Raw genomic sequence first — 13242 nt, forward strand, 5'->3', positions numbered from 1 at the left:
GGCTAACATTTGATAGGATGCTAAATGCAATCATTGATAAAATTGTTGATCTTGTTCCTTCAAAAGGGTGAAAGAAAGAGAAACTCTTATTTGTTAGGCCTGGAAATAGTGTTCTAATCCATAGTTACAAGCAAAAGACATGTAAGTAGAAGAATATGTAATGAATTTTAAATAGGACAAGAGTTTGTAAAATAAAATTCCAATTTTTGTTAGCGTCGTTAGCTTTTTTTTAAAGAGAGTTGGGAGGAAAAAATGCAGTCTAGGCAGGCACTTACTGGTATGCAACCTTAAGGTGAGGCAGAGTGTAAGAAATATAGGATAGGTATAGTGTAGGAATTATGGATCCAGGGCTTCTGTGGGGCATATTTGTAAATTACTGAGGTAACTTTTGAAGATATTCATCAAGGAAGATTCTAATCCAACTACCAGTTTGAAAAAACTGAAATATTTCCATGATTTTTGATAGAAGACAAATCCTATGATGTGGCAGAAGAGGAGGAACTATGGAGTGAGTTGGGTTATTAAGATCCAGGGAATTGATAATTAATTGGTTCTCCAGGAAGAATCTGAGACGGTAGAGGGGAGAGGTTAAAATGTTCCTCATAAAATGGATAATTAGAGTTTGAAGTTAACATAGACACTGGCATATTTATAATTGTGAAAATGTTTTTCAATCATTTGATGTGTTCTCTATCATTCTTAATCTGTCATTTTGTAGACATGTCTTGAAGACGTACCGTCCTGGTACCTGACTAAAGTAGAATACTAAGCTATCTGAAATATTCTGTTAACTTCATCTTTCAATTTTTGTTATACCCTTAATTGAGATAGCACACTAACATTCATAGAACATACAACTGTCCTCCAATGATGTACAAAATGTTTTTAATATTGAAACACAGAATGGGCCTTAGCTACTTTAAACCAATGTGTTTCAGTGGCAGAGGGAGGATATATAAATCCTTTGACTGCAATAACGAATTGAAAATCTTAATTAAATTAGCTTTTTTGGGTATGTTTATATCTCTTCATGTGAGGTTTTAATACTTTTTGGGACTTCCATCCTCTTTGATAGTTAGTTAGTTATCCTTGAGATTTAGCCATTTATTTTTTCTGATATTAGCAATCAAAATATTTGTTTAGGAGGAGCAACATACCCAGGACTCTAGGTGTAGAATTCTGATAATATCAAAACTCCTTGTAATGAGGATGGAAACGTTTTAAAGAAAACCTAATTTTCTGGGTTTCTCTGTGGGAGCTAACTAAGACCGTATCTGAATCACGGAATGATCTTCAAATAATTGTGGCTGATTTGTGGACAAGACATGGACAATTGTGGAAAAGTAATAATGGGCCTTTATTAACAGCAATAATTTGGAAAAGCCACAGTAGACCTATTTGTTTAAAAAAAAATTTGCTGGAACAATATAAACACTCAACTGTTATGTTATACTTGTGAATTTTTTGATAACCAGACAATTTGCTGCAAGTACAGGGCTGTAATGAGGGCAGGGCAAACTGCCGGGGGTGTGGGGAGAAGGGCAGAGAGCATAAAAATGAGGAAGGAAACTGGTAGGGGGCAGAGCCCTGCAGCGGGCATGGTAATGCCCACCTTACTTCTGTGCTGCTCTACCCCCTACTGTTTTTTTTTCCATAATTTTTCTGCCCATTCTCTTCCCCCCACTTTGTGCCTGGGTGGCTGCCCTGCTCACCCCACCCTGGTTAAAAGCCCTGCCCAAAATGCTCCAAGATCATTTAATGTACTAATGGGGTGGGAAAAGTGTGTGGTGCAAACCTTAAAATGTATGCAAAATTGGGGACTGCAGAGCAAGCGAATTTAAAACAAAATTGCGGTGGAAGCCTAATATTGCTGAATCTGCAATGTCCACAATATCACGAATGAAATAGGACCTTAGATATAACCCCTTTTGAAAGCAGCTTCTTACTTCCGGGTCATGCTTTGCACTGAGGCTTTCATGGCTGTAGCCTAATTTGTAATGATATTTCTGCAGAAACATAATCATAAAATGGAAAATAAATGTTAAAGTTCATTAACATTTTTAAAAATTAGACGAAAGATGCGGAAAAAAATGGTTTCACTTAAGTTATAAAGGCTTACTTTAAAAAAAAAAATTCAAATTCCACATGAAAATGTGAAAAAAATTGATATATTGTGCTTTGAAGGACACTGGTCATGAAAGCCCAGTTTATGATTAAAGCAAAATGGTTGCTCAGCTCTACTGTGTATAAATATAACTTTGGAATCAAGTAAAACGTTTAAGTGTGTCAGTGTTCGCTTAATAGGTTATTGCTGTTTAGTGGAGAACCAGTTGCAAAAATAAAGTCAGTGCTGAAGTAAATGTTTGCATGACTTGCCTTTTGTTTTGCTTACCCTTCTCTGATTGATTAAATATTTTTCCCCCTTATAAATACAGGGCTTCAGATAACAGGGAGCGTGCTTATGAACATAGTGCCTATGGACACCATGAACGGGGGACGGGAGGATTTGATCGGACAAGACATTACGATCAGGATTACTATAGAGACCCTCGAGAGCGGACATTACAACATGGGCTCTATTATACTTCCCGGAGTCGAAGTCCAAACCGTTTTGATGCTCATGACCCCCGTTATGAATCTAGGGCCCGGGAGCAGTTTACATTGCCCAGTGTGGTACACAGGGATATCTACAGGGATGATATTACGCGGGAGGTACGAGGCAGAAGGCCAGAACGGAATTACCAGCACAGCAGGAGTCGGTCACCACATTCGTCCCAGTCTAGGACCCAGTCTCCCCAGAGGCTGGCTAGTCAAGCATCTAGACCCACCAGGTCCCCTAGCGGCAGCGGCTCTAGAAGTAGATCGTCAAGTAGTGATTCAATCAGCAGCAGCAGTAGTACCAGCAGCGACAGGTAGGTTAACAGCTTTTGGTTATCATGGGTGCATTGTTAAATGAAACCAAACAGTGATCAGCTCGGTGTGAAGAAAATTGCTACAGTACAGTAATCCTTTTCTCTGGACAGCATCCGTAGTAAGCAAACATGAGGAACAGAAACCTCAGCTATCAAAATGTGGCACTAATCCCCAGTAATATCTGGGGAGGTCCACTACAGATTATTCTGAATTTTGTGCATGAATGTAGAAGTGAACAGGCATGAAACATAAGGACAATGCATTGTAAAACAGACTTGTAGTATTAGACAAAAATGGAGTGTAATAGTTACTGATTCTTCAAACACTAGTGAATTTTCTGTAGTATACTGTGTAAAAATAATTAAGTCATATTAATGAGATGTCACTACAGTCCTTTGAGAAGTTTTATCAATTTCTTTACAAGAAAACCTTACACTTCTAAAAGAGTGTGCTTATCAAAAAATCTTTAATATTCAATTCCTAGGAACTTCATATAGTCAGCTGCATGATTGCTTCAATATTTCTGCTATTTCAGTATTGCAGTATAAAGTGTATGTGGTCAAAATTAGAGTAATAACAAACCTATCAAGGAGCTGAATTTCTTTCAACAAACTGAAATATCCTGTTGAACTCCTTCTTGTTCACCTTCTTGAATTGTGATCAACACTGTAAATGGATTTAGAGACTTAACAGCCTAACAGAAAAGTAATCATAGAAAAGTAGGGCTGGAAAGGACCCTGAGAGGTCATCTAGTCAGTCTATCCTTCTGTGCTGAAGCAGGACCAAATGTACTTAGACCAGCGGTCCTCAGCCTTTCTGTGGGAATAGCATATTGCTATTCCCAGATGACTGTGGCGGGCGCCAGACACCATGCCACTGAGAAGCAGCAGCAGCAAGAAGCACTGCCACCGAAATGCCGCTGAGAAACAGCAACGCTTCTCGGTGGCATTTCGGCAGTGCGGTGTCCTGCGGGCCCTAGTGGGTGCTCAGGCGCCTGCGGGCACCGCATTGGGGACCACTGACCTAGACAGTCCCTGAGTGATGATTGTCTAGCCTGTTCTTAAAATCCTTCAGTGACAGGGATTCCACAATGATGGTATTGCAAAATGTAACTGAACTGTTTGGTAAAGAGCTCAGTTGCTGAGTAAGTAAGGCAGGTTTAGAGCTGAAAATATTTCTCTTGCTGGGCAATTATTTTCCAAATTCAAAAATACTGAAAACTCTTATTTTTAAGACATTCGTTATGACCATAATATTAATTTGGATAGTCTGATTATCTCTTAGTGAACAGAATCTTACAACTGGTAACTCTCTAATCAAAATAATTACTTTAATCAAACATAACGGTTTGAACTCATTCCAGAAGATAGAATGATTTTGAAGGGATCCTGTAAAGGGAAAGAAAACAACTGAGTTTCTGCTCCTTTTGGCTTCTTTATGATGTATGAAAAGGCCCCAAGAGGGTTTCTTTCCTTGTGTTTTTCTAATTTATTTTAAGGAGTTTTTGCTGTGTTTTTTTTTTTTTTTTAATTGAGAAATTCAGATATTATCTAGGCTGGAAGACTATGATGAGTGGAGAATTAGTGAAATGGTGACATCACAAGAGCAATTAAGAAGAGAAAGAGACAAGCCAACCATAAAACAGCCTCATTTAGTATCCTATCTCCTATTTTTCAGCGACAAATTAACATTTTAAATAAAGGAAACATTTTGTTAAATATTTAACACCTTCAGACATGTTAGAACTTGAAATAAACATCACCGAGACCTCTGAGGTCTCCAGCAAAACTAGAGAAGATCAAATGTGACATGCCTGATCTCTCTTAGGCTTAAAATATAAGCAAGAAAAATATCTGTACTTTTGGGTGAGTTTTATCCATCATAAAAAAAGAAAAGAAACAGCAGAAGCCCAGCTCACCTTCATATTTACTGGATACAAGTGTTAAGGCATTAAAATCTCCAAACTGGGGTGAAGAATTCAGAAATTCATAACACTAAGTATTGCTCCAATGGAACAAAATGATATTTTTAATAAGAAACTATCAATATCAGTTATGTTTTGGTAGTTCATTTTCCCTGTAACTTTTATCTTAATGTTGCAAGATTAGATGTGTCTCTGGAAAAGAAATGTTGATGCTCTGATCTTATTAACCAGAGCAGTGAATTTAGACTCAATGAAGTACTAGTAAGTTTTAAGGGTAGTGCCTTACATCCTGAAAGAACTCACAATGCTTTTTACACACTTTACAAACTGTGGAATAGAAAATAATAAACATTATATCATTTGCATAATAAAACATGTACATTACATCATAACATTACATTTCAAGAATAACTACTTTTTAAAGGGTTTCAGAGTAGCAGCCGTGTTAGTCTGTATTTGCAAAAAGAAAAGGAGTACTAGTGGCACCTTAGAGACTAACCAATTTATTTGAGCATCGGATGAAGTGAGCTGTAGCTCATGAAAGCTTATGCTCAAATAAATTGGTTTAGTCTCTAAGGTGCCACTAGTACTCCTTTTTCTTTTTACTTTTTAAAAAGAAAAAGCACCTTCTTACTCAGTAGACCTCTTGTTACTTTTTTTTATTCCTGTTAACAATGCAGAGCTATGGAGAATGAAATGCATCCTGTTATGGTTTGTATAATCTATAGAATTGTTTACCAAGTTCCAAATGCATTTCCCATTGTTTTCAATGGGATTGTAGAGATGTAACTAAACACAGAATTTCTCCTGCAGTAAACATAGATGCCATTGGTTGACTCAGAAATTAAACTCTGAAACTATAGTAGGGTGTCTCAGTGCTTTTGGAATACTTGAGATTCTTTTATGGCTTGGTTAATAGTGAAAGATGTGATCTTTTAAAAATATTTGGAAATTTACAGAAACACTATGAATTCTGTGGTTAATTGGCAATAACTAGTTAAAATCACCAGTAGCGCTCAAGGTAATTCTCTACATCAAGCCTCTTTTTCATGTCTGTCTCTCACTTTCTCCATTGTCAGTTGTGAAGTTAACTGTATTTTTGTACAGCGGTAGGTCACTTCTAGACCCAAATGTACGTATTTAGGGTTAAATTTTGGGAGCTACTGGAAAAAAAAAAGGGGGGGGGTTTAGGTAGTTTTCCGAAAGCTACCATGGAAAAATGATCAGAAAACTAACTGAATCAAAATATGGTGTATTTTAGTTTCATTCTTTGAAAGACATAAACTATAGCAAGGGTCATACAGACTAAATATAATGTTAAGATTAGAAGATTTTCCCTAATTGGACAAAGTTGTGAGGAAAGATGCTCTGCATATTTTCAAAATGTAAACATTTTGTCTTACGTAGGTTTGGAGTGTGTTGATTCCACTTCAGTTAAGCTTAGTTTTATGTATATGTTTTAAGAGGTCTTTTGTTACCGTTGGATGCTTTCTTTAGGGTTTTGTGATGAGAACTGCAAATAAGTAAATTAGAACATAAAAGACCAAAAAGGGACATTATTCTCTTTCAGAATATCAGAGAGGAAAGCTGACTTATGTGAAAATCTCTGAATGATTCCGTTCTTTTAAGTAGTAATTTTGTAAAGTCAAATGAGTTAGCACATTTCTTGTAGTTGCATGTGTTATGTCATTGATTTTAAAATCTTCATTTAGCAACATATGCACGTGGCATTGAGGTCCGTGCCACTGCTTGTGTTTAAAATGTGGAAATACCTTTTCAATCAGGGCTTAAATGTCTTCCCAAATTCTGGTAGAAGTGTTTTAGATCTCCTATGATACGTCAGTTCAGTGAGGGAGCTTTCATGGCAGAGACTAAAAACGTAAGAGAAATCATTCAGAATACTGTGTGCGCACATATAAAGTAACTAGAGTTCGTTCCACTTCTTTTTTGCAAGAATGTTTGGTCAGTGTTTAAGTTCAAGGTACAGTGGTTGTGTTTTGGTTTATTAGCTAGTTGCATAATTAGCTGTGATTCGCACCATAAGCTGCAAGCTCCTGTCCAAATATTATAGCACCAGACTCGGCATATATGCAAAGTAGTTATGTTCATAGGGATAGGATACAGAGGGACCTAGACAAATTAGAGGATTGGGCCAAAAGAAATCTGATGAGGTTCAACAAGGACAAGTGCAGATTCTTTGCATGGGATTCTACCATCCTCTGCTACAGAATAGGGACCGAGCGGCTAGGCAGCAGTTCTTCAGAAAAGGACCTAGGGGTTACAGTGGACGAGAAGCTGGATATGAGTCAACAGTGTGCCCTTGTTGCCAAGACTGTTAATGGCATTTTGGGCTGTATAAGTAGGGGCATTGCCAGCAGATCGAGGGATGTGATTGTTCCCCTCTATTTGACACTGGTGAGGCCTCATCTGGAGTACTGTGTCTGGTTTTGGGCCCCACACTACAAAGAAGGATGTGGAAAAATTGGAAAACATCCGGCGGAGGGCAACAAAAATGATTAGGGGACTGGAACACATGACTTCTGAGGAGAGGCTGAGGGAACTGGGATTATTTAGTCTGCAGAAGAGAAGAATGAGGGGGGATTTGATAGCTGCTTTCAGCTACCTGAAAGGGGGTTCCAAAGAGAATGGATCTAGACTGTTCTCAATGGTACCAGATGACAAAATGAGGAGTAATAGTCTCAAGTTGCAGTGCTGGAGGTTTAGGTTGGATATTAGGAAAAACTTTTTCACTAGGAGGGTGGTGAAGCACTGGAGTGGGTTGCCCAGGGAGGTGGTGGAATCTCCTTCCTTTGAGGTTTTTAAGGTCATGCTTGACAAAGCCCTGGCTGGGATGATTTAGTTGGGGATTGGTCCTGCTTTGAGCAGGGGGTTGGACTAGATGACCTCCCGAGGTCCCTTCCAACCCTGATATTCTATGATTCATTCTCAGAAAGCATCTGTATAATTCGTTTTTGTAGCACTGAATGAAATGTACAGCAGGAAATTCTACTTAGTGTCTGAAAGTGAATTTGAGTATTATGCCATTTATAAGGTGTTCCCAAAGTTGTAATAACAGGGAATTTATAGATTAATTAGGTTGTTGTTAAAAAATTTACTTGAATTGATCAGTATTGAAGTTCCTCTTTGCAGAGCATCAGAAACTGTAGAAAATAAAAGCATTAATGTTGCTTATGATACTTTAACACAAAATATACAAACAAAATCAAGAACTAATGCATTTTAATCACAGGAAAAACAAGTGCAACAAAAAGTTGGGGAGCATGGAGTCTAGACCAGTGGTTCTCAAAGCCGATCCACCGCTTGTTCAGGGAAAGCCCCAGCACGCCAGACCGGTTTGTTTACGTGCCATGTCCGCAGGTTCGGCCAGTCACGGCTCCCACTGTCCGTGGTTCGCCGCTCCAGGCCAATGGGGGCTGTGGGAAGCAGCGGCCAGCATGTCCCTTGGCCCACGCCACGGCCAGTGGGAGCGGCAAACTGCGGCCAGTGGGAGCCGCGATCAGCTGAACCTGCGGACATGGCACTTAAACAAACCGGTCTGGTGCGCCGGGGCTTTCCCCGAACAAGTGGCGGACCAGCTTTGAGAACCACTGGTCTAGAATACATTCTGTTTTGTTTGTTTGGTGAATGCAGAAATTAGCAAATTTAGTTTCGTTACATAATACCAACTTTTCCCTATCATTGTCCCCTTCTCCTTCTCTTCTGCTTAGTTTGTCTTCCAGCTAGTGATGAATCGTTGATTTAAAATGGGATTTATGATTTTTGAGTGGGTTAGGAGATGTCTCTGCATGGGACAGTTGAAAAATTATTTGGGATTTAGGCTAACTGCAAATGTAGATACTTGGATACTTTTGGGCTGGTTGTGGTGATCACTGAGTAAAAGAATTCCATACAGATAAGTTATATGGAATGAAGAACTTTACTGGAATGAAGAGTTCAGCTGACTGGTACTTTTGTATCTCTTTCTTTAATACATGAAAAGTAGGTCATGGCTGTTTACATTAATTTAGTGTATATTCCTATAGTAGTGGAGAGAGACTGGGGCAGAGAATTTTTTTTTAAATTGCTTTCATTTTAAGTATTTATAGCAAAGGCAATAATTATCCGGAGGATGAAAATTTCTGATCTTCACCTTTTTGTTCAGATAAAGCCATATGCCACTTTGATGTTATCTTAGACTTAGGAAATGTGAATTATGGAAAGAAATATTAACTATAAGAAATCCAACTCTCGTGTCTTCAGTTTTGTAGCAGCCATCCAACAGTCTCATTTTTTTCTTCCCTGTGCTTTTGTTCATGTTTCTGTGTCTGTGCTATGTCTAATCTAAATATAACCAGATCATCCTCTTAAAAAATGTCACCCTCGGGAGTATATCAAATTTCTTCAAATTGAATACAAGCAGAAATTTTTCAGATGGCTTTAAAGAAGGAAGAGGTGCCTTGCTCTTGAGAGACAGAAATAGAGAGAGTAAGACATCTCTTCCTTCTTTTAAAGACATCTGAAAATTTCCTGCCTGTAGTCTGTATAAGTCTATATGTATATATATGTATTTTTTGTGTGTTTGTGTATACACAAAATAGTTTGCTATATGATTTACACAGATGGTCAGTAATGCTGATGTTGACATATGCAAAATACATTACATGACCATTATATGATTTCCTCCTAGCTGGTAAACTAATTCTAAAGCCATGTCTACACTATTACTTATGTCAGCAAAACTTATGTCGCTCAAGGGTGTGAAAAAACCATCCCCCTGAGTGACATAAGTTTCATCCGCAAAAGCGGTAGTGTGCCACCACTCGTTGGGGATGGTTCATCGGCATAGAGTGGCTACATGAGACATCTTACAGTGGTGCAGCTGCATTGGTATAGCTGTGCCTCTGTAAGCTCTCTAGTGTAGACATAGACTAAATGTTGAGGTTTAGGCTCTCCTCTGGGATAGAAACCAGGATAAGGCTATTCGCCATCTCATTGTATGAGGGTGATGACTATTTCTTTCTCGTTCAGAAATACATAAATTTGACACTAAAACTGTTGGCTGTTTACAGAGAAGACGGGAGAAAACATGCACATTGTATTAGTTCGTCTGGATCCCTTTAGAGTAATCAATTAAAAATAAATATTGCATAATAGGTTTTACCTTTTTCTGAAAATCTGCTTCTTTTAGTTGCCTGACACTTTCCAGAGACATAATCATTTATTGTGTTTATACCCTACTGTGAACTAGTCAGCAAAATGGTGTAGCTACTTTGCGGCGTTTTTGGTCAAAAATACAGCAGTATTAATCACTTTTATTGTAAATAGTATATTATTGATGTTCAAGTGCTGAATAAACAGCATTTTGGATTTGTTATTCTGGGGATTGCTGGCATTTATTCTTATATAGTGCAGCCTTTATTTAGCTCTGTTAAGTGATATATTCAACATCATTACCCATATTTGTGACACATCTTTATTTGTGATTAAAAATACCCCATTTTTAATTGTTTCTCTGGGTTTAAACCTCCCAAAGGTATATTTGCAATCAAAACGGGGACTGAATGACAATTTCTTGAACTGGTTACTTCAGTGCATGTACCAAGAGGAAGGTATACCTGTGTTGGGAATTTCCCAGTCTCTTAATATGCACTTTAGGGAGCTATGATTTTTCTGGGAATAAAATGAGAACAAGTCAGACAGCAGTTTTCAGCGTATATAAGCAGAGAGGATTGTATGCTGAGAGAGTTTGCTGCATTTGAATAGTGGGGATTGGGGAAGCAAGGAACTGCTTGTTTGTGTCTCCAGAACCAGTCTGAACTGGAATCATCCAGTTTGATTTGGCTGAATGCCACCTCCCAGAGGCTGTATGTGAGCTGTGCTTCCTCCTTCTGCCTAACTTCTACAGAGCAGGAGGGGGAAGGGCAGGGAGAGAGCCAGCAGGGTTCCAGCCATGTGACAAGCAGAAGTCTTGTGGTTTGCATTGTGGGGGAAGGGATGTGCTTACAAATGCTAAGTGAAATGGTAGCCAATTAACCCGGATATGTTACTGGGAAGGTGGCATTTTAGTTAACAGCAGTGATGAGCGTGGGATACAAAAATAAGCAGAAGTTACTTCAGAAGCCTCCCACCTTACCTTCTTTTTGAATGAAAAAGTTAAACTTGTAAACCCCCTTCACACTGAAATTTTCCTTCTGCAATATGTTGCATGCGCATTGCAGTGTGTTGAATGTGTAATTAGAACATCAGAAATTAATTATAGCTGCCCCAGTAGGGCCTTTATAGTTAGAAGAAAAGGAGTACTTGTGGCACCTTAGAGACTAACCAATTTATTTGAGCATAAGCTTTTGTGAGCTCACGAAAGCTTATGCTCAGATAAATTGGTTAGTCTCTAAGGTGCCGCAAGTACTCCTTTTCTTTTTGCGAATACAGACTAACACGGCTGTTACTCTGAAACCTGCCTTTGTAGTTGGGTCTGAGTAATTTTTTTTTAATCAATTCCCTTATTTTTGTTAGGGTTTAAATGTTGCTGTTAAATTGTGCTTTGGACTAAAAATTTCCAATATACATTTTTGGCTTGGAAGCAATTCATTTCAAAATTACTTTTTTAAAAATAAACTGAATACCTTTCAGTTTTATACAACACCCTATTTAAAAAATTTGAGGGTCTGATATAACTCAAAAGCAAGGAAACTCAAACAAAAGATGAAATTTGGTATTAAACATATCCTTGTTATGCCTAGGTATTTTAGCATCCTATGAGGATTGTAATGACTATACAATTCAAATAAAGTATCATCATTGTACTGTGAAATGTTAATATTTGAAGGTAAAGCTGTGTAATAAATTTAACTATGGTGACAATACTGAAATCTTTACATTTGTATCAGACTTTTTAACTATAATGGATTATTTCATTTTTGGTTGAAGTATCTCTTGGTTATCTAGCATTCGCTGTGTTAAATAAACGAAGTATCTCTTTCACGTCTGACCAAAAGCAGACTCTCGACAAGAGAAGAACTTCCCAAATTTATAGACATGCAAGTTATAAACATAGCACAATATGAAACCACAAAAAAGGGACAACTTCAAAGCACTTTGCCCTATTGTTTTATGGTAACCCCCAGTAGTTCTTACTCAGTAGTAGTGGAAAGCTGCCAACACACAGTTGCAAAGGAGTACAAGTGATTTTATGTAATCTAGCTCTGGCTTCTCTCTTTTGAAAAACGTGTTAGGACTTTTCTGTATTGATAAAAGTCTAGATCACTTTGTTGTTCATATTGTCAGTTTAAGTCATCCTTACTATGGTCTTTTTTTGTATTTAAATTTACGTTAGTGTGCATATTCTCTTAATATTCTCTGCTTGGATTAGTTATAATTTCAGAAGGGGGTGGACACTTTCTGTAGTTTAAAAACTGGGTTGTTACCCAAACATAGTTTGTATGTTACACTAAGTGTTAGCTCTGTTTTTGTTACCTTTATCTGTCACTTTCTAAATCTGTAACTGTAGAAATTTATCTTATTCATGACCATCAGTCTTTACACTGGATTTCCCTTCTGCACCTGTACTTGGTAACAGAGACCAGAACTTTACAGCTCCTGTTGGGACTTAAGGCTCCTTTTCAAAAAACATTCCCAGAATTCTTTGCCTCCAAAGGATTGCATACAGACAAAGCCAGACCTCTCTTTGTGCAGAGCCCTTTTCTTACCTAAATTTAAAGTTTGGAGTTTAACGAATGCATCGTTTAGGGAGTCCTAAGTTTATGTGTGTGTATCTTATTAAAATTATGTAGATATTTGAATGGGCTTTGGGCTATTCTGTACCCTCTGAGGGCATCCTTGTGTTGGGGATAGACCTATTTATTTGGCTCTGAGGACTGTCAGGAGTTCAGACTTCTTTGGGACATGGTGCTTTGTTCCTGATAGTTAAGCCCCCTGTTTTATCACCTAGGCCCTTCACATGAGATTCCTTCATCTTCATTGGTTCCCCTCCTTTAAGAGGAAGCACCACAGAGGTTGGTGCCTCAGGTTCATCAGTAAGACACCACTTCTTGCTCACCTGCAGGCAGCAGCTGTTCTTTAGAAGTGGGAATTGGTATCTGACATGGAGTTCAGCAGTCTGCAAATTCTGGCTGTCTTATGGGGGTAAGCAATTCCTCTTTCTGTAGTTTTATCCTTTATAGCTGCCACCTTTCCAGTAATTCTGCTACAATGGCAAAAGCAATTGAACTCTGTGCTACAACTTCCACAACTGCCTTCATTGGGGCTGCACATCTAGTGAGTTACAGGTCCCATGTTTATCTTTCTGTTCAAGCCATGGAATGGAAATTTCCTTCTGTGAATCATGAAGCTACTGGAATTGTATTTTCTACAAATGATATGTTGAGCACGTGGGTGGATTTTATTAT

The 13242-nt window shown here is 38.2% G+C and overlaps 1 protein-coding gene across 6 annotated transcripts in view; it reads left to right on the forward strand.

Moving 5' to 3' along the window:
* Positions 1-13242, forward strand: part of SPEN (spen family transcriptional repressor) — a 101321-nt gene that overhangs the window by 26352 nt on the left and 61727 nt on the right. For all 6 annotated transcript variants that reach the window (XM_048825457.2, XM_048825461.2, XM_048825464.2 and 3 more), the window contains one exon: positions 2436-2912. In XM_048825457.2, the coding sequence (XP_048681414.2) occupies positions 2436-2912 (477 nt within the window). The remainder of the gene's footprint in view (positions 1-2435; positions 2913-13242) is intronic.

This window comes from Caretta caretta, chromosome 18, assembly GCF_965140235.1.
Source record: "Caretta caretta isolate rCarCar2 chromosome 18, rCarCar1.hap1, whole genome shotgun sequence".
Classification (NCBI taxonomy): domain Eukaryota; kingdom Metazoa; phylum Chordata; order Testudines; family Cheloniidae; genus Caretta; species Caretta caretta.